This window comes from Elephas maximus, chromosome 1, assembly GCF_024166365.1.
Source record: "Elephas maximus indicus isolate mEleMax1 chromosome 1, mEleMax1 primary haplotype, whole genome shotgun sequence".
NCBI classification, from domain to species: Eukaryota; Metazoa; Chordata; class Mammalia; order Proboscidea; family Elephantidae; genus Elephas; species Elephas maximus.
The window spans coordinates 170,888,852-170,912,421 of record NC_064819.1 but is presented as its reverse complement, the minus strand read 5'-3'; the positions used below and the strand labels follow the sequence as shown (position 1 = coordinate 170,912,421).

Genomic DNA, 23,570 nt, shown 5'->3' with positions numbered 1-23,570 from the left:
ATGGTTACACTGAGAAATAAAGGTTTCACGTCACAAATGCTTTATTGTCAGGGGAACATTTAAGGAATCTGACATTTTGCTGAACTAAGATTCTGTGTCTACAAATGTCATTGCCCAGAAAATTCTGTTTCATCACTTTTATTTTAAACAAAGGTACCTTTTTGATTTTTATTTCTAATTACCTGCAAATTTTACATTGCCAGCTAATTTTTTTAAGCTTATTTTGTTGTCTATTTAAGTAATGGTTTGTTTGTTTTCCTTTTGAGCTATTGGTCTATGCAAACTGAGGTGCAGTTACCTTTGGGTGGGTCACCTGCTGACTAATCTTTTGGGGTTAGCCATTTGTCACTGAAATTAGCATCATTGTAATTCAGATGCAGAGTTTAACCTTTTGTAAAAATTAATTGTAAGGACATCTGTTCCTGAGAGTTTGGTACTTTATATACTCTGCTTAGCTTCCCAATTGAAACAACTGAAATGCTATAAAAAGCTTATAAAGCATCATTGTAAATAAATTGCTAAATTGGCAGAAGAGAAACCATAGAGGCCAAAGATACAATGAAAGCAGGAATGCAGAAATCCTGAGATGTAAATTGGATTGTCCCTGAATATTTCTGCTGAACCTTGGAGGTTGGGCTTCCCTTTGCTGGCTGCCCATTAAAGGGGGTATTAGATAAAGCCTGGAGTCTTCCAAGGTAGAGAGTCTAATGAGAGATGCCCTCAGTGTAAGGGTGATGGAGAAATAAACCAGCCAGTGGGGGTAGGGGGGTGGGTGGGACATGTGGGAGGAGGGTACAGCAAGGAAACCCACCTGTCTACCTTGGCACTAGTTGGGGTTGAGGGAAGGCAGCACATGAATTCTGCTCCTAAAATGTGAGAAAAGCTGAACTTCACATGGGTGTGGGTTGAATTGATTGTACCTACCAGGTCCAGAAGTCCTTTTGCCAAGATTTTAATTTAAGCTGCTACTAGGTTGGTTGCATCTCAAGAAGCAAATACAAATCCTCTCTGGAAGAGTACAAATTCAACCCAGGCTTCAAAAATTCCCAGAGATGTTTCAAGGGAAATTAGCAATTCGGTCAAAAAATCATAAAGCAGACAAAGAAATTCACAAGCTTGAGAAACAGAGCTAGCACAAACACCAGCCAGCAAATATAATTATCATACTCTTAATGTAAAATAGGAAACCCTGGTGGTGTAGTGGTTGAGTGCCTTAGCCACTAACCAAAAGGCCGGCAGTTCGGATCTACCAAGCACTCCTTGGAAACCCTATGGGGCAGTTCTACTTTGTCCTATTGGGTCGCTATGAGTCGGAATCGACTCGATGGCAACATGTTTGGTTTGGTTTTTGGAATGTAAAATAAATATCTTTAATACCTTTTTTAAAATAAAGGATTAGTATAATTGTTGTTAGGTGCCATCAAGCCAGATCGATTCATAGCAACCCCATGTGACAGAGTAGAGCTGGCTCAGAGGGTTTTCTAGGCTGTAATCTTTACAGGGGAAATGCTGGTGGCGTACTGGTTAAGTGCTACAGCTGCTAACCAAAGGGTCGGCAGTTCAAATCCGCCAGGCACTCCTTGGAAACTCTATGGGGCAGTTCTACTCTGTCCCGTAGGGTCATTATGAGTCAGAATCGACGGCACTGGGTTTGGTTTTTTTTTGGTAATCTTTACAGGAGCAGATCGCCAGGTCTTAACCTCTGCAGAGCCACTGGTTGGTTCAAGCTGTTAACCTTTTGGTTAGCAGCCAAGGGTTAACCATTGCTCCACTAGGGCTCCTTATTAGTGTGATATAGCTTGAAAAAACAAAAGTAAATGAGAAGCTTGAAAACATATGCAAGAAACAAGATGGTATAAAGAATAATCAAATAGATTTGGAAAAGGACTAAGTAGAACTTCTAGAAATCAAACCCATAACCACTAACATTAAAAGTTTAGTTTTTAGGTTAAAGTTAAAACCCGAAACCAAACCTGTCGGCCGTAGAGTCGATTCTGACTCATAGTGACCCTATAAGGCAGAGTAGAACTGCACCATAGAGTTTGCAAGCGGCACCTGGTGGATTCGAACTGCCAACCTTTTGGTTAGCAGCTGTAGCACTTAACCACTAGACCACCAGGGTTTCCAGACATAGTTAAAGAGAGAATTAATGAATAGAATATAGATACAAGGAAATTACTTAGAATGCTGCCTCAAGAGATGGAAAACATAAGAGAGGTTAAGAGACATGGAGAAGAGCAAACTCTTTTCAGAAGTTATAAACTACATAATTGGGACCAACTGTACTGCAGAAGACCACTAGAAAAGCTGAGGGGAAAATATCCATTGGAAGACTTCACAGAGCTAATGAGGAAGTGAATCGGTCTACAATATCACAATGGAAAATGGAATTGATTCAAGATATCACAATGAAAATGACATAAACCAAACCCACTGCCATCGAGTCGATTCCAACTCATAGCAACCCTACAGGACACAGTAGAACTGCCCCATAGAGTTTCCAAGGAGCGCCTGGCGGATTCGAACTGCTGACCTCTTGGGTAGCAGCCGTAGCACTTAACCACTACACCACCAGGATTTCCAAAAATGATACAGCTGTCTTAATATCAAAGTAGACTTTAAAGCAAAAAAACATTACTAGAGATAAAACTTCTTAATCATAAAGTTTAGCTTTATTTGCAAATAACAATTCTAAATTTACATATCTACTAGTATGGTTTCAAAATACATGAATCAAAAATTAACAGAAATACAAGTAAAAATAAACAAATCCACAATTATAGAACATTTTAATATACCTTTCTGTGACAGGTAGACCAAGTGGCCAAAAAAATTAGTAAAGATGTAGACTGAACAATATGATTAACATATGACCTAATAGACAAATTTAGCATATCCCACCCAATGGCTACAGGGTACGTATCCTTTTCAGTCACACACAGGACCAGTTTTAAAGGATTTTTTTTTTTTTTTTTTAAACTAGGCCATCGAGCTCAGCTTAAATTTAGAAGGAATGAAATCATACAGAGTATGTTCTTTGGGCACAATAGGATTTAGCTAGAAAATAGTAACAATAACCAGAGGGTAAATAATCTCAAAAACAACATCAAGTGAGAGAAGTAAGATACAAAAAAATTGTGTTGTATGATTTATTACATACAAAGTTAAAAAAGTAGACGAAACTAGTCTATAGTATTTATGGATGCATATAAAAGCAGAAACAATACCAAAAAGCAAGGAAGTGGTTCCTGTGAAAATCAGTGACTACCTTCAGGAGGAACGGGAGCTTGTTCAGAGCATCGTAGAAGTTCCTGCCCCCTTCTTTTGTCAAAAAATGTATTCACTGTCCTTATGTGTTTATTCTTCCAAATGAGCTTTAGAATGATGTTGTCAAAGTCCCCAGAATTCTCATTTGGATTTTGATTGGAATTGTGTAAATTTTAGATTTCCTCTGGGATTATTTTTACATTTTTGAAATACTCAGTTTTCCTATCTAGGGATATAGTATGCGTTTCTTGTTACTCGGTATTTTTAGGTTTCTTAAAAAAAAAAAAATTGAGCATTCTTTATATAGACTCCAAATTCCATATTAAGTGCATTCCAAAGCATGTTATTACTTTTGCTTCTATCGTGAATAAGGCTTTTTGTTTTGTTTTTCCATATTTTCTAACTGGGTATTGCTGGCATGTAGGAAAGTCATTGACTTTTTTAACTGCTTATCTTATTGTTAGTTTTAATTCTAACCACTGATTGTATTATATGTAGAGTTTTTGTTGTGGGCTAGGTAGTAGTAGCCACTTTATAATAATTTTCACATTTGCTTACTATTCCTTGTTTACAGTCGAGAAAATGAAGCTGAAGGAGATTAAGAGATTGCCCAAGGTCACACAGCTCAAGAGGAGTGGGGCTGGGGTTTTAGTTAGATGTACCTGACCACAAAACTCTCTACCATGGGATTATATTTTCCCTGATAAATTTAATTCAACAACAAATTACATAAAGATGCTGTGAAGATGTATGAGATAATGAATGTAAATTGGCTTTGAAAGATTCAAGGAATACAAATGAACTATCCAAATTAATGTAGCAATTTCACTGTGAAATTGAAAGTAGAAGATGTTTGGAGAATAGCGTTGCCTTCCATTACTTTAGAAGTCATAGAACTTTCTTGTTTATAAAACCTTCTAGATGTTCTTTGAACATTGATACTGGATACATTGTGAAGAAAGATGTCTTCCCAGTGTTTTTTTTTTTAAAAAACTTAATATTTAAAAGTGGCATTAGTGAGTTAAGATTTTTTTTTTTAGTGATAGCCATCTCCAGAGTATTTCTTAGGACTAAAGGGCTAGAATGTGTTTTTTCTTTCATTCAACACAAATTTTATTTTGTACCTTTGAAGTACCTGCCACTCTGTTTAGGTAGTGAGTATGAAATGGTGAATAAAGACAAATACTAACCAAACTAATAAGTACATAATTGTATCTTGAGAAAAGTGTTGTGAGGAAATGAACTGGGTGTCAATTAGAAGTGGCTAACCATTTGGGGGTGAGCTGGGCAGAGGAACCAGCCTCTGTGAAAGCCCTGAAGCACATTCTAAGAAATCGGAGAAAGGCCAGTGCTACTCAAGGATGGGGTGAGGGAGAGTTGGAACCAGCCCAGGTTGGCTAAGTGGGCAAGGACTGCAACAATCCGGAAGATGAGGCCGTGAAAAGGAATTTGGATTTTGTTCGAAGTGTAATGGCGAAGCCATTGAAGGTTTCTGAGAAGGGTGCTAATGTGAACTGATTTAGGATGTTAAAACATTGTGGTGGCTGCTGTACCATGACAATCAAGAGTGGCAGTGCGAATGTTAGGTATAGACCAGTAATGTCTGTCAGCCATGGCACTGTTGACATTTTGACTGGGTAGTTCTTTGTTGTTAGAGGCTGTCCTGTGCATTGTAGGATGTTTAGGAGCATCCCTGGCCTGTACCCACTAGATGCCAGTAGCACCCCTCACCCCATTATGAGAACCAAATATGTCTCCAGCCATTGCCAAATGTCCCCAGGGGAGCAAGTCACCCCTGGTTGAGAACCACTGCTGTAGACCAGGAGGGAAACAGTGAAAACATAGTATGGTGAGATGGTGGTGGAAGTGGAGAGAAGTGCTCATATTTATGCATGCTCAGGTGGGAGAGGATTTACCAGATACTTGGGGTAGTGGGCTAGAGGAAGAGATCCTTCACTCCCTACTCATTGCCAGGTTTCTCAGGGACTCCTTTGCATTTTTTTTTTTTAAATATTTAATTCACCCACAACTTGTCCTCAGATCTTCCAAATAGTGTCTCTACTTTGTGGTCTATAGATAGACAAGATCCTATCTCCTACCACCCCCTCCCCAACCAGCACCATCTTTAAACATTGGAGAGGTGATAGGAATGCTTGATCTCTTTACCAGGAATTCTGAAATGGGTAAAGCTGATAGACAACTTTGAGGGAGAATATGACTATGTAACCAACGAGGGGACCGTGTTCACGTTCAAGACAAATCGCCATTCTCCCAACTACCGCCTGATCAACATAGACTTCATGGATCCTGACGAGTCTAAGTGGAAAGTGCTTGTTCCTGAGCACGAGAAGGATGTCCTAGGTAAGATTGCATGCTACTCGACAACTGTGCTTTTGGTTTTAGTGAGAAGGTCAAGAAGTTGGCACATCTCTCGTTCTGTGATGACCAGTTACAAGATCAGGAGCATTGAACCTGTAATCATAGGAATGAAGTGTTTGAATAGTGCAACCAAGCATTTACTGTATGACATCTTTGTAGCTTAGTATGACACCATGTAGAAATACAGGGTCTTCATAAAAACTGTGAAGGTATGAATTTAGACTTTCAAAGGTACCGCTTTTTAAAAAGTATCAGTCATCTTTGTGTAGCTATTGTCTGCTGATAATGACATTCAATTTTTTAAACCATTCAGATTCAGAACCCACACCTTTAACAATGTGAATAACCTTTAGCTGTTTACATTATACGTATTGTATATCTTAAGGTGGATTTGCCTTCCTCTTATTAGAAAAGAGAATAGACTATTGTTAGAATTAATTGAAACTCTTTGCAATTGCCGCTGTGTGCACTGAACTACATTACCTCTTGAGAGCTTCACTTCCGAAACAGTCATGTTTCAGAGTGCCTTTAAGTTCCCTTTTATTCGTTTTGGAAACCCTGGTGGTGTAGTGGTTAAGTGCTACGGCTGCTAACCAAGAGGTCTGCAGTTTGAATCTGCCAGGTGCTCCTTGGAAACTCTATCGGGCAGTTCTACTCTGTTCTGTAGGGTCACTATGAGTCGGAATCGACTCGATGGAACTGGGTTTGGTTTTGGTTATTCATTTTCTCTGATTTTCAAAAAAATGGCGTGCTGCTTTATAAATTATTTATTGCCTAAAGCTGGATTTGATTAGAATAAGACTCACTGATTTTGCTAGGGGTGTTTTTACACAAAAGGAGAGTTTAACCTTCAGGCCAATGAAGAGTTGACTTGTTGGAGGTAGACTTCTGGTGATGGGTTAAAATCTACAACTATCCAAAAATGCAGAGGTTTATGGTATATAATCAGGAAAATATTCCCTTTTGCTTGCTGCAATGTGACCCTGTCTCAGATAAAGCAGTCCTTAAATGTGTTTTCCAGTGAAACTATATGGGATGCTTAGTTAAAATCCAGGTGTGGGAGTTAGGCATATCCAGATCCAGGTGCTGGAAAAGTGAGGGAAGATTTCTCCCCCAGCTTGTAGCTTTGTGTTTTTTGTGCCTCAAAGACATTTAACCCAGGCATTGCTGGGGCGTGGGAGGATGGCAAATGATCTTAGCTGATGCTCTCAGAGTGTGCTTACTGCTGTGCCCTTTTTTTCTGCATGGCCCTGGAGGAAGAGTTTGCTTGAGACACTCCTCAGCCCCTTGGCGTCTGCCTGCATCTCTCTACCCTCTTATGTACTGGGGTGTAAAAACAACTTAGGGGCAGTGTCTGACCTCCTTCAGCCCCACAAGGGGGAAGGAGAACCAAGATCAATGGTGCAAGGCTGACTCCCATGAGGTGGAGGCCAGGCAAGCCTCCTTCCCCTGCCATCTTTACTAATTCTGACTCCAACTGTCCCTCGCAGAGTTCGATAATTCATTGTAGTGGCCACACAGAACTCACAGACCATACTTACAATTATGGGTTTTATTAGGGAAGTAACAGTTACAATTCAGGCTCAGAAACACTGAGGGTAGTCAGTCCTTCCATCAGGAAGCCTCTCCTGAGCTGTGTTCACAGGCACTCCTCTCCCTGGCCCTCAGCCTCTGCCCAAAGCCACTCATTTTTCTTGCTCCATGGGCTGGGAAGCCTACCACACCATCTCCTGCTGCTGCGTCTCTGCTGTTGGGTCTCTCCTGCCACCGCTTCTTGCAATCTTCAAGGTTACAGCTCTCTCTCTCACATGGTCTCCTGCTTCCAGGAACTTCTCAGCGCAGGGATTCCAGGCCCAAAGGATGCACTCTCAACTCCTGGCTGTTCTTCCTTTGCCATGGTAGAACCCTCCTCTCTGCTCTGGAGTTGGCTTTCTTTTAAGGAAAAACTAATAAGCCCCTTGGTGGGCCACAATCACACAGTCCCGCCCAATAACCTGTGTGGGAGTTACAAGACCATGGCTAGAAAGGCCACACACATAAGTAATCAGTTGCACTACAGGCCGCTCCCTAGCTTTTCTAGCCATGGTTCTTTCATATTTGGAGGATAACTTACCCCTCCCAATCATTTTACCAGTCCAAAACATTCATTAACAATTAGTCTTTCAATAGAGCAAAGAGTCACACAGGGTGAGGTTACTCAGGTACCAGCCATTCAGGTGTGCCACAGGCGTTCATCTGAACTGATCAGGTTCTCCAAAAGTCATCTTGGCTTCACCTTTTCTGGCCTCTCATAAAATTAACTGAGAGAAGATTATACCCTTGCTCTGAGCCTCACGAGGCATCAGCATAGCAAAACCTTTAAGTACTTCAGGTTCAGCCACGGTACTGGAGTCCAGCAGTGCCTCCCCCTTGGTCCACCATTTTACATTTACAGCTTCTACAGTTACAGTTTTTACAATCACAGTTAACCCTGTTAATAATCAACACTCACAACAGAATCATATAATCCTATCAACATCTCCCCCCACCCTCTCTTCCCAGACCTATTAGGAAAAAGGAAACTTCAGTGGGGTTTTTCCTTGTCCCCCTCATTTAATGTAAGCACAACTCATGAAAGCGTGCAAGCCAGTCACTTCATGCCTTTATCTCTCCCTGTTTTAGACAGCCAATGTTTAAATTGCCCACCCCTATCAAACCAGTGCTCTGAGGAGAAAAACATGTTCCTTAGTCTTGAAGAACCTTCTGTTCCAGTTGGAACTTTAAGCATCTACAACCATAAGCAAAGTCCAGTCCAGAGCACACCATCAAATTGTAGCAACCTATACCAGCCCATGGTGTCAAACATCTTTCTCTTCATTTGGTCATTTTCTGGTCAGCTTATCCTTAGCCATCCAAGCGAGGTCACCATGGGTAGCAGCCTTAGGTTCGAGAGTTCACATGCACATCCCAGCACTTCAGACAGCCCCTTCACACACTCTGTTCGTAGCCTCCTTGGGCTAGGTCAACGGGTTCTACCCATAAACTTAGGAGCCCACACACAACTCCCTTCACTTCTGACCAGCCAGCCCTTCCTCTCACTCTCACCCCTAGCCCTCGTGGGCTGGGTCAACAGGTACCAATGGAACATGTCCAAACTCAGCCCTTCTCTTCATTGCTGCACTCATGAGTGGACCCAGGTGGTCACTACAGGTGAGCAGACCCAGTTGTCTACTTGCTGATTCCCTTTAATTTACAGTCCTAGAAGAGGGTTCCTTCCCAGGGGCACTCGCTTTTCCTGCCTCTATACATTCAACGGCAAACCACTTGCTCAAAATTCAAAAAGCGAAACAGCTACTTTCTTCCTGTAAGTTCTTCCTGCAGATGCAAATCTTGCATTCTCTCAGCAGTTCTGGTTGGGGCTCATATTTTCGACCTAAGGCCCCCAGTCTATACAAGAGCTACTGCGTTCAAACAGCCTGTGCTTCCCTCAGGCAAATCCTCATTCCCCTTTTAGCTTATCCAATCAAGTATTGGCTAAAGGTGGAGTTACACACTTTGTAATCTGTAATACCCAGTATTCATTTCTACCATACATTTAGGTCTTTATAACCACTAGGTAGGAGACATATTCAGATGCATAGTACATTCAATTAAACACATAATCCTAACCACATAACCCTTTTAAAACATTTCAGTTTCATCCTCTTTACCCCTTGACTATCTTACCATTCATTTGCATAAGGCCTTGGGCCTCTGGCTGGGTGGAACTAGAAGACCCTGGCCCCTATCGATTGTCCTGCTTATCTGGCCTGGCTTTTGCCTCAGACCACTCCAGGTGCAGCTTTTCAGCCATTACAGGTAACAACAACCAAAGCAACCATCCACTAACCAAAAATTTTACTTTCCAACCTCCCCCTTTCTTTCTCTTACAAAGTTCCCTGCTTCCATGAGTCTGGAGTCATTGCAAAGAATCCCATTTCTATTCAGACCACTCCAGGTGCAGCTTTTCAGCCATTACAGGTAACAACAACCAAAGCAACCATCCACTAACCAAAAATTTTACTTTCCAACCTCCCCCTTTCTTTCTCTTACAAAGTTCCCTGCTTCCATGAGTCTGGAGTCATTGCAAAGAATCCCATTTCTGTCGCCAACTGTAAAACGGCATGGGAACAGTGTCTGACCTCCTCCAACCCCAGAAGGGGGAAGGAAAACCCAGATCAGTAGCACAAGGCTGACCCCCATGAGGTAGAGGCTAGGCCAGACTCCTCTCATCACCATCTTTACTAATTCTGACACTGACCATCCCTTACACAGCACTCTTTACTTCTCTGCTGGGTTTGATAATTCATTGCAATGGCCACACAGAACTCACAGACCGTAGTCACGATTGTGAGGTTTATTAGGGAAGTAACAGATACAGTTCAGGCTCAGGAATACTCAAGGTACAGTTCTTCCATCAGGACAGCCTCTCCCAAGCTGTGCTCATAGGCACGCCTCTCCGTGGCCCTTAGCCTCTGCTCAAAGGCACTCAGCTTTCTCTCTCCATGGGCTGGGAAGCCTGCCACGCCATCTCCTGCTGCTGGGTCTCTTTTGCTTCTCACAGTCTTCAAGGCTACAGCTGTCTCTCTCTCTCTCTTCTCTGTCTCTCTCTGTTTTTGTCTCTCTGTCTCTGGCTCTCTCTCTGTCTCCTACTTCCAGGAGCTTCTCAGCGCAGGGATCCTGGGTCCAAAGGATGCGCTTTCTACTCCTGGCTGTTCTTCCTTGGCCATGATAGAACCCTCCTCTCTGCTCTGGAGTTAGCTCTCTTTTAAAGCAAAACTGACCCATCCCCTTGGTGGGCCTCAGTTACCCTTTTGCAGTCCCACCCAGTTATCTGGGTGGGAATTAGAAGACCATGGCTAGAAAGGCCACACACAAAAGTAATCAGTTGTACTGCATGGGGTCTGTGACCCCCTTCAGGCAATCCTGTTGAACAGGACCCAAGACAACCACATGCCTGTTCTTTCCAGCAAAACCCAAATCTGCAACCTGAGGCAGCAGCCCATCCCTGGCTCTGCCTCTAAAGCAGTTAGTCAGCGCTTCCCTTGCCTTCTGGATGTTCCAGTCACAGCCCCCTTAACTCCTCAGGTTTGGATCAGGCATCACTGCTCTGTCTCAGGCTGGAGTTAGAAGGTAATGACACTGTCACACTCTCTGCAACGAGAAAGGGACCTTACAGCTTGGCCAGGGCTCTTTCTAAGGAAATCTCTTTACTTGTCTCCTCAAAACCTTCCATTCACTTTCTGACCCCTGTTTATATCTGGATAAAAGATCCACAAGTCATGGAATGGGTTTTTGGCCATTTCTTTCAACACCTTCATGTGAGGAATCTGTTTGGTAGTCATTTTGGTAGCCTCATGGCTACAAAACTGAGGGAGGACCATCGCTCCCAAAGGTAGCGGTAGTTATTTATTAGTTGTTGTCGAATCAGCTCTTATTCATGGCAACGTTATGTATAAGAAATTGCTGTCTGGTCCTGCATCATCCTCACAATCAGTATATTTGAGCCCCTTATTACAGCCACTGTGTCAGTCCATCTCACTGAGGAAGTTTTCCTCATTTTTGCTCACCCTGTACTTACCAACCATGTTGTCGTTTTCTAGTGATTGGTTCTTCCTAATGATGTGTCCAAAGTAAGTGAGACTCTTGCCATTCTTGCTTCTAAGGGTAGTAATAGCCAGCAATTACCAAGTCCTTCTTCAGCACTTAACTTCACATGTTTTGACCTTGTGCATTGGTGTGTCCAAATGAGACTTTGGTAGCATGAGTGCTTGTGTAGGATGCCCTGGGTATTTTTCAGGCTTAAGTTAGATTGGAATGGTGTTTCTCTTATAGGAAGCTATCGAGGATACTGCAAATATTTCCTAAGGCAATGTGAATTTTCTGCCTTTTAAAGCCAAAAACAATTTTACCTATGCCTTAGGGTGCATCCTACCTCACATGTAGATCTAATGAAATGCAAATAGATGCTTAGAGATTTTTTTTGGGGGGGTGATATATTTTTATAACCTTCTTTCTGAAAGGTTATAAGTTCTTCAGAATGGAAAGGGGAAACCTTCAATATTCACTAGAACTCATCAATTTAAGAGATGCACAGGTGAATTTGCTATATATCATTATTGCAGAATGCCCTACTGAGAATAAAAACTAGGGATGAGTCATAAAGTATAGCTATAAAGTCAGCGCTTGTATTAATGACAGCCTACAAATCACCTTGTCCTTTTCTTATTCACTTTGTCTGTTTTATAATCCTGACGTTCTTACAGTTAACACAGATTGATTATCCTTTGACAGAAGTAATTTACTGCAATTTTTTACATACTTTCTTACTTTAAAACATTAAGTCAGATGAAATATATTGCTTGATTGAGTTGCTTTAAAAAAAATGTATTGGATAATGAGCAAATTACTTTTTGGTGTAAGAGTTCTTTGTATCCTTACTTAAGGAGAAGTTTGCTGTGGTAATCTATACAAGCCAAGGAGATTTAAGCCCCTGGTGATCCTCCAAGTTCCTGCTGGCTGATGTCTTCTGTTCATGTTGGTAGTTGACATTATTAGCATGAAGTCCTAATTTCTTGTGTTATAGAAATAAGAACCTCCAACACATACATACAGCTCCTCCCAACCACGAAACTCAAGAAAGGCTTGTCTTTCTAGCATGTTTGAGTTGTTACCTGCAGCCCTGTCTTTACATCCATATGCCACAACATGTGTCTCTCTGCAAGGCCAGTCTTTACCTCAGGCTTGTCTTCTCTATAAGGGAATGGATTGTGCCCTTCTGTTTTCTTCTTTCTCTTTCACCTCACTCACCTACACTCTCCAGCTCTGTCACCAACAGTACCATTTTTGCAGGTGAGATCCTGGGAGTTGAGGAGGACTTATTTCTCTGCCTTGCTCTCCCCACAGTCAACCAGTTCTTTTGGGAAATACCTTTCATGCCTTTTCTTTTCCGTCTAGGCTTTATTCCCAGCTTGATTTGATGTTCAACCTGGTTTATTGTGGTAGTGTTCTTACTGGTCTCCCCTCCATTGTTCTGCATTCAGCGGTCAGATACACACATGCTTCATTAATATCATCTTTATTTATGTCAGCCTTCTTAGCTTCTTAGTAATGGCTAAGTTAGAACTAAACTCTTCTTGGCTTACCAAATCTCCCATCAGACCACCACCAGCATCACCATTTGCCCCTCACCTGAACAACTTTTTTCTTCTTCTTGAAAATTGATCTCTTACTTGTCTTCTTTACCAGTCTGTTTGTTCATTCATTCTCTCCCTACTTCTATCTCTGGCTTTCATTCCTTGAGTCACCTGTCTTCCCACCAGATCGGCTCCCGGAGAACTGGCCTGTTCCTGACAACCCCCTTCCCCATATCCCACTCCTACACAAGAGGTACAACTCAGCACTTGCTTAAGGGCTCTCACTTGCTTTGGATCCCCCACCAATCATTACCAACCTCTGTTTATATTTTACTACTCTTATTTTCATATGATCTTGTCTCAAGGGCAGAGATGACATTATCCTCTTTCTTGTCTCTCTAGCACCTTGCAGGGTATCTGGTACATTCCAAGTGCTTAATACATTTTGTGTAATCAGCCCTGACAGACATAGATTATGATTTGTTTTTGTTTTTTGATATTTTCTTCCTTTTATCCCCTGTAGTATAGTACTGGATACAAGATAAGTAGGCAGGGTTATTTGTATTACACGTCATCTAGATCATCAAAAGCCACTGGCCCAAGGTAGAAAATACTTTGTTTCCTCTGTACCTGACAGGAACAAGAATTTATTAAAGGAATTTGCTGAAAACTAGATGGATGATTGAAGCCAATATAAATCACCTTGGAAGTATCATTTCTGCCATAGCTCAGTGTATGGCTGTTGCTCAAGATTACTGTTTAATGAAACAAATGTTTTTTTCTCCAACTTTCAAAACCTCATTAGGCTTTATCACTACATCTCTTCTTTTCAGAATGGGTAGCTTGCGTCAGGTCCAACTTTTTGGTCTTATGCTACCTCCACGACGTGAAGAACATTCTGCAGCTTCACGACCTAGCCACTGGTGCCCTCCTCAAGACCTTTCCACTCGAGGTCGGAAGCATTGTGGGATACAGTGGTCAGAAGAAGGACACTGAAATCTTCTATCAGTTTACTTCCTTTTTATCTCCAGGTGAGAGTCATTTCATCATCATCACTTACTTTAAAAATCAGATGTTTGGGTTTCTTTGGCAAAACTGGACTATAATGCTGGGTTATTGAAAATCACGTATGATGTATTACAGCCAAAAATATTTAATGGGAATAAAACAGTAAAACAGATGCTCAGAACAAAGAAACGTAAAAGCCTGAGAACCACACTCTCATTAATCTTATGTGGTGAGTATCTGTTCTTCTGGGGACAAAACAACTGGTGTTCTGAGTTGATTAAAAAAAAGTATAAACACGTATAATGTTAGATTCAGCGTTTGTCTTTTTTGGGCTATATATGCAAGGACAGACACAATGCTGGTAATTAAAAGCATAAAATAAAATCTCTAGCCACAATATGACACTTAAAAATATGGTTTCTAGAACAAACTGAGAATAAACCTGTTGTTATATCTTCTGCTGTTAAACTGAAATAAAATATAATTCTAAAAACATAGCCTAATGTCATTTAGAAAAAAATGTGTCTATTACTTGATTCTAGTAGAAAAGGGAAAAATGCTTATGAGTTGTGATTTTTAAGTTTCATGGTATTTAAATTTTTCCCAAAATGAATGTCCTCATTTTTCCTTTTTTTTTTAAGTTGGTCAGATTAATCTGCTTTGTTGTTTGTTGTTCTCCTTCTCCATTCGACTGCACTGTTCATAGTCAGAGGCATATACATACTCTGACTTGTCCCCAGAGTATGGCTCAGCTGGCAGTTTGTAGTTGACCAGGCAGACTTTGTCCTAAAAGCCATCTGACAGAAAAAATTTCTGCACTTCCCTTGTTCATTTGTTGAGCTCTATAGCGCTTTTCGTCCCACCTGGTTTTGTTGCAGTAGTTTGGTCACTGGAAAATAAAGCACTCTTATGAAAGAGTTAGGCAGGTGCTAAAGTGGGTCTGTCCTCCACCAGGGATTTGGCCAGATGACAGTGATGCCTCACCCACTTTTCTTTGGAGCCACAGAGCAGACAACCCAAATAGAATCTTATCCTGTGACAGGTCGCTGTCAGGATTATTAAAGCCAAAAGAAAGATATTCTGTAAGTAGATGTGATAGTATATCTAGAAAACTTAGCAAGCTTTACTTTCCCAAGTATGTTTCAGAGGCTCCACAGGGATTAAGAAAAGTGCCCACAAGTGAACGCCACACCCAGGGCCAGGACTCAGGAACCGGAACTTTGAGAACCCCGAGTCAGGCTGCCCTGTACCTCAGCCCATTCCCCAGGGGCCTGGAGCACAGCAGTGTCAGTGGACTGGCACCAAGAAGAATCAGTTTCCTTCAGATAGTCGTTCTCAACCCGCTGCTGTGGGGTCCTCAGTTTATTTCCTCAACTTTACGCTGGTTCCAGAAATTTCACTCTGGAAAATATCATAGCTTAAATCATTAAAATAGGGACAATGGCCCCTCACCTGTTTCAGAAAATGACTTTTTCAAGGCCTCGAAGAAATTGTAAATGAATTTGGTGATTCCAGTGAGTACAGTTGTCTTCTGTTTGATTTGAGAGGAAACTTGCACACAAGTCTGTTTCATAACCCATGAAACTGAAAATTGCAGTGTAGGGAATTAGTTACAAAAGGATGTATTTAAATATTTGACTCTCTTTATTTGCCAAATAATTCTGGATTTTTGTTGGATAAAGGACAATGAGAAGAGAGGGGAGGTGACTCGCCTGCTTTTGATAAAAGCCCAAGTCCCCAAAGGCCTATAAACCTCTCTCAATGACCCCATGTGACCATTTATTCCAGGAACAAGCTCATCATTACTTGGGGAAAGAAAGAGTTTGTTGTCCTAGTGTAAAATGATGAGTTCTGTGCCAAGCAGTGAAATATTATTCATGACTGTGGCTGTGAAGTTGGAAAAGCAAAGTGTATTCCTAGTTCTGTACCTCCAAGGCAGCTTCTGGGCAAGCTCTAACCTGTTACTGTAATGCTTTGTAAGTCTCCTTTGTCTTCTCTCGTTCATTTGCTTTCATCTCTCCCTTTCACTCTCCTTAAGGCAATTAGATATATAAGACCAGAGAATAGGGTTTCCACACTCAAGCCTTTGGGTACACATGTAAAAATGGCTATCAATTTAAACTAGATATCTTAAAATGGAGAACTGTCAGAGGTGTGTGTGTATACACATTCGTACACATGTACATCAGCTCAGAAGCTGTCTTGCACCGTTCTCTGAAGTTGAATGCTTAATAGTACGGCAGTAAACAACAGAGACACTAAATTGTAAGTAAAGCCCCGCGGCCAAAAATAACTGAGCTCCAACTTCCTGCTGTTGATGTGTGAGTACAGCTGGCTGGTGCATGCCGGCTGACTTTGTTTCCCATGGAGGCGTGTGCTGCTGATGACACATCTTGATCCCAAGCCATTTAGGACTTTTGCACCTTAAGTCACACTTGGGAGAAAACAGGCAGCCAGGGCAATTTGGAGCACGATGAGGTTTTCCCCGGTGGCTGGAACCACTTAGTGGTTGAGCTGATTAATTCTACACAGGTGGGACTTTGGAGGGTTGGCTAAGGTTAGCTCCAGACAGACATGCACATTGTAATAATCTGGTACAGCAGTCCCAAATGCACGGCCCTGAGAAGCAGGCATGAGACGTGAAAAAAGCCTTTCCCAGACTGCTAGGGAAAGGCAGTTTTCTTAAGAGACTTGGTTTTTTGTTTTCTGGGTTTTTTTTATAGCATCAGAACCCAAGCTATAGTCAGATAAAACAATATTTACATGGGGTCATTTTTTACAATGTTACTTTGCCTTCTCTTTACGTATGTAATTTTTTAGGTTCTTCTGTTTCTTTTTTCTTTTTGCAGTTTGTCCTGGAGTTGCTCATTCCTCCTAACTCCCACTTCTTCCACCTCCTTATATTTATTTCAGATTACAGCAGGAACATCCCGGCTGGTCTCCCTGCCTCCATTCTATTGCCAGAATAGCCTTGCTAAAGCACTGTGTTCCTCAGGAGATATCTCAAGTCTAGAACCTCCTGTGGCCTTAAGGGACTTCAATAATCCAGTTCTCTCTTTCACCCTTCAACTTTGAGATCTGTTTCCTAGAGATCACCTAACCGGTCCTCTCTGGTTCGTGATTCTAGGATGTTTTTTTCAAACCTCACCTTCCTTGGTCTTACCCACTCAAGCCTTCTCAGATAGGACACAAAGGATCATTAGATTATGGTGTGAATATGCAGTGGGCTAACCTGGTCTGACTCAGATGAATCTATAAAATAGAATATATGATAAAATATATTAAGCACTGATACCTGCAGTTTGAACAGAGCCTCCTCTGAGGTACCGCTTCTGATGTAGGAGACAGAATAGAGGTCAGACCCTTGGGCCCTTATCTCTGAAAGTAACCAATCCCTGTTATATGTGTATCACATTCTGCTATTAGGGTATTAATTAGGAGATATGACTTTTCAACCTTTCTAGATGAACGAGTGTTTAGAATGTGCTTCCTACTCATTGTTTTTCACTAGGGAAATTTCCATTCTAGTACTTTGGTGACTTGTACAAGGACACTGAGCTAGTAACTGTCCAAGTTGGGAATTCTGACTCCCAAGTTCTGTGTCCTTCACTGTACTCCAAGTAGCAGTGACTCCAGACTGAGTCAGGTGTTCAAATGGCACATGCTTAGTCTGTACTCTGTATTTTTTTTGAAGATTCAGATTTTTTTTTGGTGGAGGGATGATACTGATCAAGGTGCTCTTCATAAATTAAAATATATCTGAAGGTAGACTTTGCCCTCAACACGATATTCCTACAGGCAAGGACAGTATTCAGTGTAGAATGCATATTCACAGAGTATGTTTTGGGAGTATTTTATGAAGCTATTTTCTAACAAATATCCAAGGATAAATTAAAGTAAGAAAGCCGATATTTCAGTCACATTACATCTCCCCACTGCCAATGTTAATTGTATATCCTACTGTTGCCATTGAGTCGATTCTGACTCATAGTGACCCTATATGACAAAGTGGAACTTTCCCATAGGGTTTCCTAGGCTATAATCCTTATGGGAGTGGATCACCAGGTCTTCTCTCCCATGGAGCCTCTAATGGGTTTGAACCGCCGACCTTTTGGTTAACAGTTAAGCACTTAACCATTGCACCACCAGGGCTCCTTGTTTTTTTTTTTTTAGTAACCTTAAAATAATTTGTCCAAGCCTGAGAATGGAAATAACACTCAGAGAGATTAGCAGTCATGCTTCTAAAGAATCTAAGTGTATTATTCTTTGCCTGTGGAGAGCAGGGTATTGTTTCTCATCTGTTAATGAAGTACACACTCAGAGGAGTTGAAAAGAATCAGTCACTATTTATGAATGTGTCCTGCGGGAATACATTTGGTTTCTGGTTTTCTAGAGCAAATATTGGGATCTCTAAATAGACTTTTCATAGACTTGACAGCATACGTTTAAAGTATTATTGGGAGGGAATGCTGTTTCTGTACTAACCACTCTGTGAGTGACTAATCCTGTTTCATAAACCACAGCAGTATGATTGTTTTCAAACATTATTTGTCTTACTTATTGTTTCTTTCATTTAATTTTTAAATGTTAGCAGGTAGTAGCATTAAATTCAGAAAATGGCATTAGTGGTTAAATACGTTGGAATTCTTGGTGCATACTATCATTCTGTATTGTGCACAGTTACTGGGATAACCAAAATTTAAAAGGCAGCTCTGAAATAGGTGCCTGGTCGCCTTTGGTTGATGATTGCTGTCCACATATATGTGACAGATGGGATAGATGTCATGTAGCAGGAGCCCCAGGATAGCCGCCACGAAACCCCCAAGGTTTTGACCTTGAGCAAGTCACTGAATTTTCTGCCTCTCAGGTAAAATGGCCCTAGATGAAGTTGACCATTTACTATGACCTGCACTCCTAAGCAGCCTGGCTTGGGAAAGACCTGTAAGTTCTGCAGTTAGATTTTTTACTCCTCATATTCACAGAATGCACAAGAATCTTCTAAAATTTATACACAGATTCCCAGTACCCAGTGCCATTGAGTCGATTCACAGATTATGGTTGTAAGAAAAGTGATAGTGTTGATAGTGAAGAGTGATCACTTACATAGCAGTCCACATGCCAGACTCTTCGTGCGGTGACCCTTCCACAGCCATGGTGATTTTCAAGGTTCCTGATTAACGCTTCTCTCTTGCTATTCATGGCATCTGTTTGTGCTCTGTGATTCTTGCCCTCTTTTGTGTCTAGTGAACCTTCCAGACTAAACTGATAATTCTACTTTTTTTTAGGTATTATTTATCACTGTGATCTTACCAAAGAGGAACTGGAGCCAAGAGTTTTCCGAGAGGTGACTGTGAAGGGAATTGATGCTTCCGATTACCAGACAGTCCAGGTATCAAGAATCTGATCTCTTTAATGTGAGAGTTAGTATAATGTTAGGAAACCTGACTAGGGCTTTCAAACTCCAACTTGTCAGGAGTTTCAGACAGCATATATTCATGGAGCTCCTGCTGTGTTCTGGGCATTGTGCCAGGCACTCCAGACGAAGCAGAGAGCCAGGCATGGTTCCTGCCCTCCCAGAGCTTGCAGGTTCAGCTCCCATGGCTGCTATTTTTCACATTAAGCCAGAGTTCTTTGTCTTGGGGCTCTTACTGCAATAGCTATCAAAGCAACACAGTTTGTCTGTGTCAGTCTGCCTGCTTGAAAGTAGGTTATGTTCTTGCTCAGGTCTTTTGGTGTCAAACATAACAACATAGATTTGCTCTACATAAAGTATTTACTGATGTGCTATGAGGCCTTTTCAATCTGTTTATTTCAGCCTGGCACACAGTGGACACTCGATAAAATATTTGAGTGAATGAAGTAACTATTTAATTGTCATGCCTCCACAAATTCAGTCTCTGGCAGCCAGTTTTTCAAGTTAAGAATCTTCTATTTTGAACATACCATTTATAGTAGCCCCTAAAAAGAGAAAATACTTAGGAATGAATCTTACCAGGAATAACATAAAAGACCTATAAAAAGAAAACTGCAAAACACTATTGCAAGAAACCAAAAGAGACCTACATATATGAAAGAACATACCATGCTCATGGATAGGAAGACTCAACATTGTGAAAATGTCAACCCTGTGAAAAGCAATCTATAGATACAATGCAATCCTGATCCAAATACCAACAGCTTTCTTTAATGAGATGGAAAAACTAATCACAAACTTTGTGTGGAAAGGAAAGAGGCCCCAGATAAGCAAAGCATGACTGAAGGAAAAAAAAAAAAAAAAATAGGAGGCCTCACACTACCTGACCTCAGAACCTACTGTACAGCCATAGTAGTCAAAACAGCCTAATATTGGTTCAATAACAGACACGTAGACCAATGGAGCAGAGTCAAGAACCTGGATGTAAATCTATCCACTTGTGATCAGCTGATATTTGACCAACAGCCAAAGTCTATTAAATAAGGAAAAGACAGTCTTTTTTTTTTAAATTGTGCTTTAGGTGAAAGTATACAGGTCAAGTTAATTTCTCATATGGAAATTTATACACATATTGTCATGTGACCCTAGTTGCAATCCCTATACTATGATAGCACACTCCCCCTTTCCACCCTGGTTTCGCATGTCCATTCAACCAGCTTCTATCCCTTTCTGCCTTCTCATCCCGCCACTGGACTGGAGCTGCCCATTTAATCTCATGTATCTGCTTGAACTAAGAAGCACACTCTTCATGAGTATTATTTTATGTTTTATAGCCCAGTCTAATCTTTGTCTGAAGATTTCACTTTGGGAATGATTTTAGCTGGGGGTTAATAGAGTGCCTGGGGGCCCTGTCTTCTGGGGTTCCTCTAGTCTCAGTCAGACATTAACTCTGAGAAAAGACAGTCTTTTTAAAAAATGATGCTGGCAAAACTGGATGGCCATCTGTAAAAAAATGAAACAGGACCCATACATCACACCGTACACAAAAACTAACTCAAAATGGATCAAAGAGTGAAATATAAAACCTAAAAGGATAAAGATCATTGAAGAAAAAATAGGGACAATACTAAGGACCCTAATACAAGGCATAAATAGGATACAGACCATAACTAACAGTGCCTAAATACCAGAAGATAGACTAGATAACTGGGATCTTCTAAAAATTAAACATTTATGCTCATCAAAAGACTTCACCAAAAAAGTAAAAAGAGAACCTACTGACTAGGAAAAAAATGTTTGGCTACAACATATCTGACAAAGGTCTAATCTCTAAACACTATAGAATACTTTAACACCTTAACAACAAAAAGACAAATAATCTAATTTAAAAAATGGGCAAAGCATATGAACAGACACTTCACCAAAGAAGACATTCAGGCAGCTAACAGACACACAAAGAAATGGTTATGATCATTAGCCATTAGAGAAATGCAAATTAAAACTACAGTGAGATACCATCTCAACCTGACATTACTGGCACTAATCAAAAAAACAAAAAAGAACAAATGTTGGAGAGGTTGCAGGGAGATTGGAACTCTAATGCACTGCTGTTGGAAATGTAAAATGGTTCAACCACAATGGAAAATGATGGGGTGCTTCCTTAAAAAGCTAGAAATAAAACACCATATGATCCAGCAATCCCACTCCTAGGAAAACACTCTGCAGAAATAAAAGCCATCCCACAAATAGACATATGCACACCCATGGTCATTGCAGCACTATTCACAATAGCAAAAAGATGAAAACAACCTAAGTGTCCATCAACAACTGAATGGAATAACAAACATGGTACATACACACAGTGGAATACTACAGAACGATAAAGAATAATGATGAATCTATGAAATGTCTCACAACATGGAAGAATCTGGAGGGCACTACGCTGAGTGAAATAAATCAATCACAAAAGGAAAAATATTGTATGAAACCACTATTGTAAAAACCCAAGAAAAGGTTTACACACAGAAAGAAACAATCTTTGATGCAGAGGGCTGGGGAGGGGAAATCACTAACTAGACAGTAGACAAGTGTTATCTTTGATGAAGGGAAAGACAACACACAATACAGGGGAAGTCAGCACAACTTGACCAAGGCAAAGCCGTAGAAGTTTCCTAGACACATCCAAACACCTCGAGGGACCGAGTTACTGGGGCTGAGGTTTGGGGACCATGGTCTCAGGGGACATCTAGTTCAATTGGCATAACATAGTTCATAAATAAAATGTTCTACGTCCTACTTTGGTGGGTAGCGTCTGGGGCCTTAAAATCTTGTGACTGGCCATCTAAGATACATCTGTTGGTCCCATCACATTTGGAGCAAAGGAGAATGAAGAAAACCAAAAACACAAGGAAAATACTAGTCCAAGAGAATAATGAATCACATGAACGACAGCGTCCACCAGCCTGAGCCCTGAAGAACTCTATGATGCCTGGCTACCACTACCAACTGCTGTGATAGGAATCACAATAGAGGGTCCCAGACAGAGCAGGAGAAAACTGTGGAACAAATTTGCAAGATTACCAGACTTACTGGTCTAACAGAGACTGTAGGAACCCCCAAGACTATGGACCCCAGACACCCTGCTAACTCAGAACTGAAGCCACTCCCAAAGTTCACCTTTCAGCCAGAGATTAGGCAGGTTTATAAAACAAACAGAAACCCTGGTGGCGTAGTGGTTAAGTGCTACGCCTGCTAACCAAAGGGTCGGCAGTTCAAATCCGCCAGACGCTCCTTGGAAACTCTGTGGGGCAGTTCTACTCTGTCCTATAGGGTCGCTATGAGTCGGGATAGACTGGATGATGCTGGTTTTGGTTTGGTTTATAAAACAGTTAACTCAAGTGAGGGACAGACTTCTTAGCTCAATCAAGTATCTGAGACCAAATACAAGAAGGCAGGAAGGCACAGGAAAACTACACAAACGGACATGGAGAACTTAGGGTGGAAAGGGAAAGGGGCAGAGTGCTGACACATTGCAGGGATTGCAACTGATGTCACAAAAGTATTTTTGTATAAATTTTTGAATGAGAAACTAATTTGCACTGTAAACTCTCACCTAAAACACAATTTAAAAAAAAAATGAATTGCATAGAAAAAAAAAATTTACAGCCTTGGAAACCCTATGGGGCAGTTCTACCCTGCCCCATAGGGTCGCTATGAGTCGAAATCAACTTGATGGCAATGGGTTTGGTTTAGGTTTTATATATTATCTGAACAGCAAACCTTAAAGGTCATACCAGCTGATGAAGAGTACTACTTTGATAACAAATTAGATTTTGTTAAGCAGACGCGATGTAACGACAGAAGCACTGAACCAAGAGAGAAGTTTTTGGAGGCTTCTGTTTCTTCATTTGCTAAAGAAAGCAGACTGAAATATTTTTTCAAAAGAAGAATCCTCCCCAGCTTTGAATCTCCCCCAGCGCACTGAGTCTCTCAGAAACAACATAACTGATTGAATGATTGATGGTACAGAATGCCTCTGTTTCTTTGCGATGAGAGGCCACCTATAGGAACCAGAACTTTTGCTTTTAATGAACATTTTATTTTCATTTATGAAGAAAGGTTAGAACAAAGAGCACTGGATCTTTCTAAGAGTGGTACTGTGAAACTAGGGCATGGTTAGAGCCTGGCGAATGACCCTTCAGCTACTGGGAGATGGTCTAGAACATAGGCTACATCTAGATCATAAATAAATTAAGCTTTGTTTACAGAAACAGGCAGTGGGCTGAATTTGGCCCAGGGCTGCAATTTGCCAGCCTTTTTTCTGTCAGCAAACTGGCCTTCTGCTTTAC

At 41.1% G+C, this 23,570-nt stretch overlaps 1 protein-coding gene across 1 annotated transcript in view; it reads left to right on the top strand.

The window, feature by feature from the left end:
* Positions 1-23,570, top strand: part of PREP (prolyl endopeptidase) — a 142,966-nt gene that overhangs the window by 73,582 nt on the left and 45,814 nt on the right. The window contains exons 8-10 of the mRNA XM_049898204.1: positions 5,437-5,628; positions 13,634-13,831; positions 19,094-19,197. Coding sequence (XP_049754161.1) covers positions 5,437-5,628; positions 13,634-13,831; positions 19,094-19,197 — 494 coding nt within the window. The remainder of the gene's footprint in view (positions 1-5,436; positions 5,629-13,633; positions 13,832-19,093; positions 19,198-23,570) is intronic.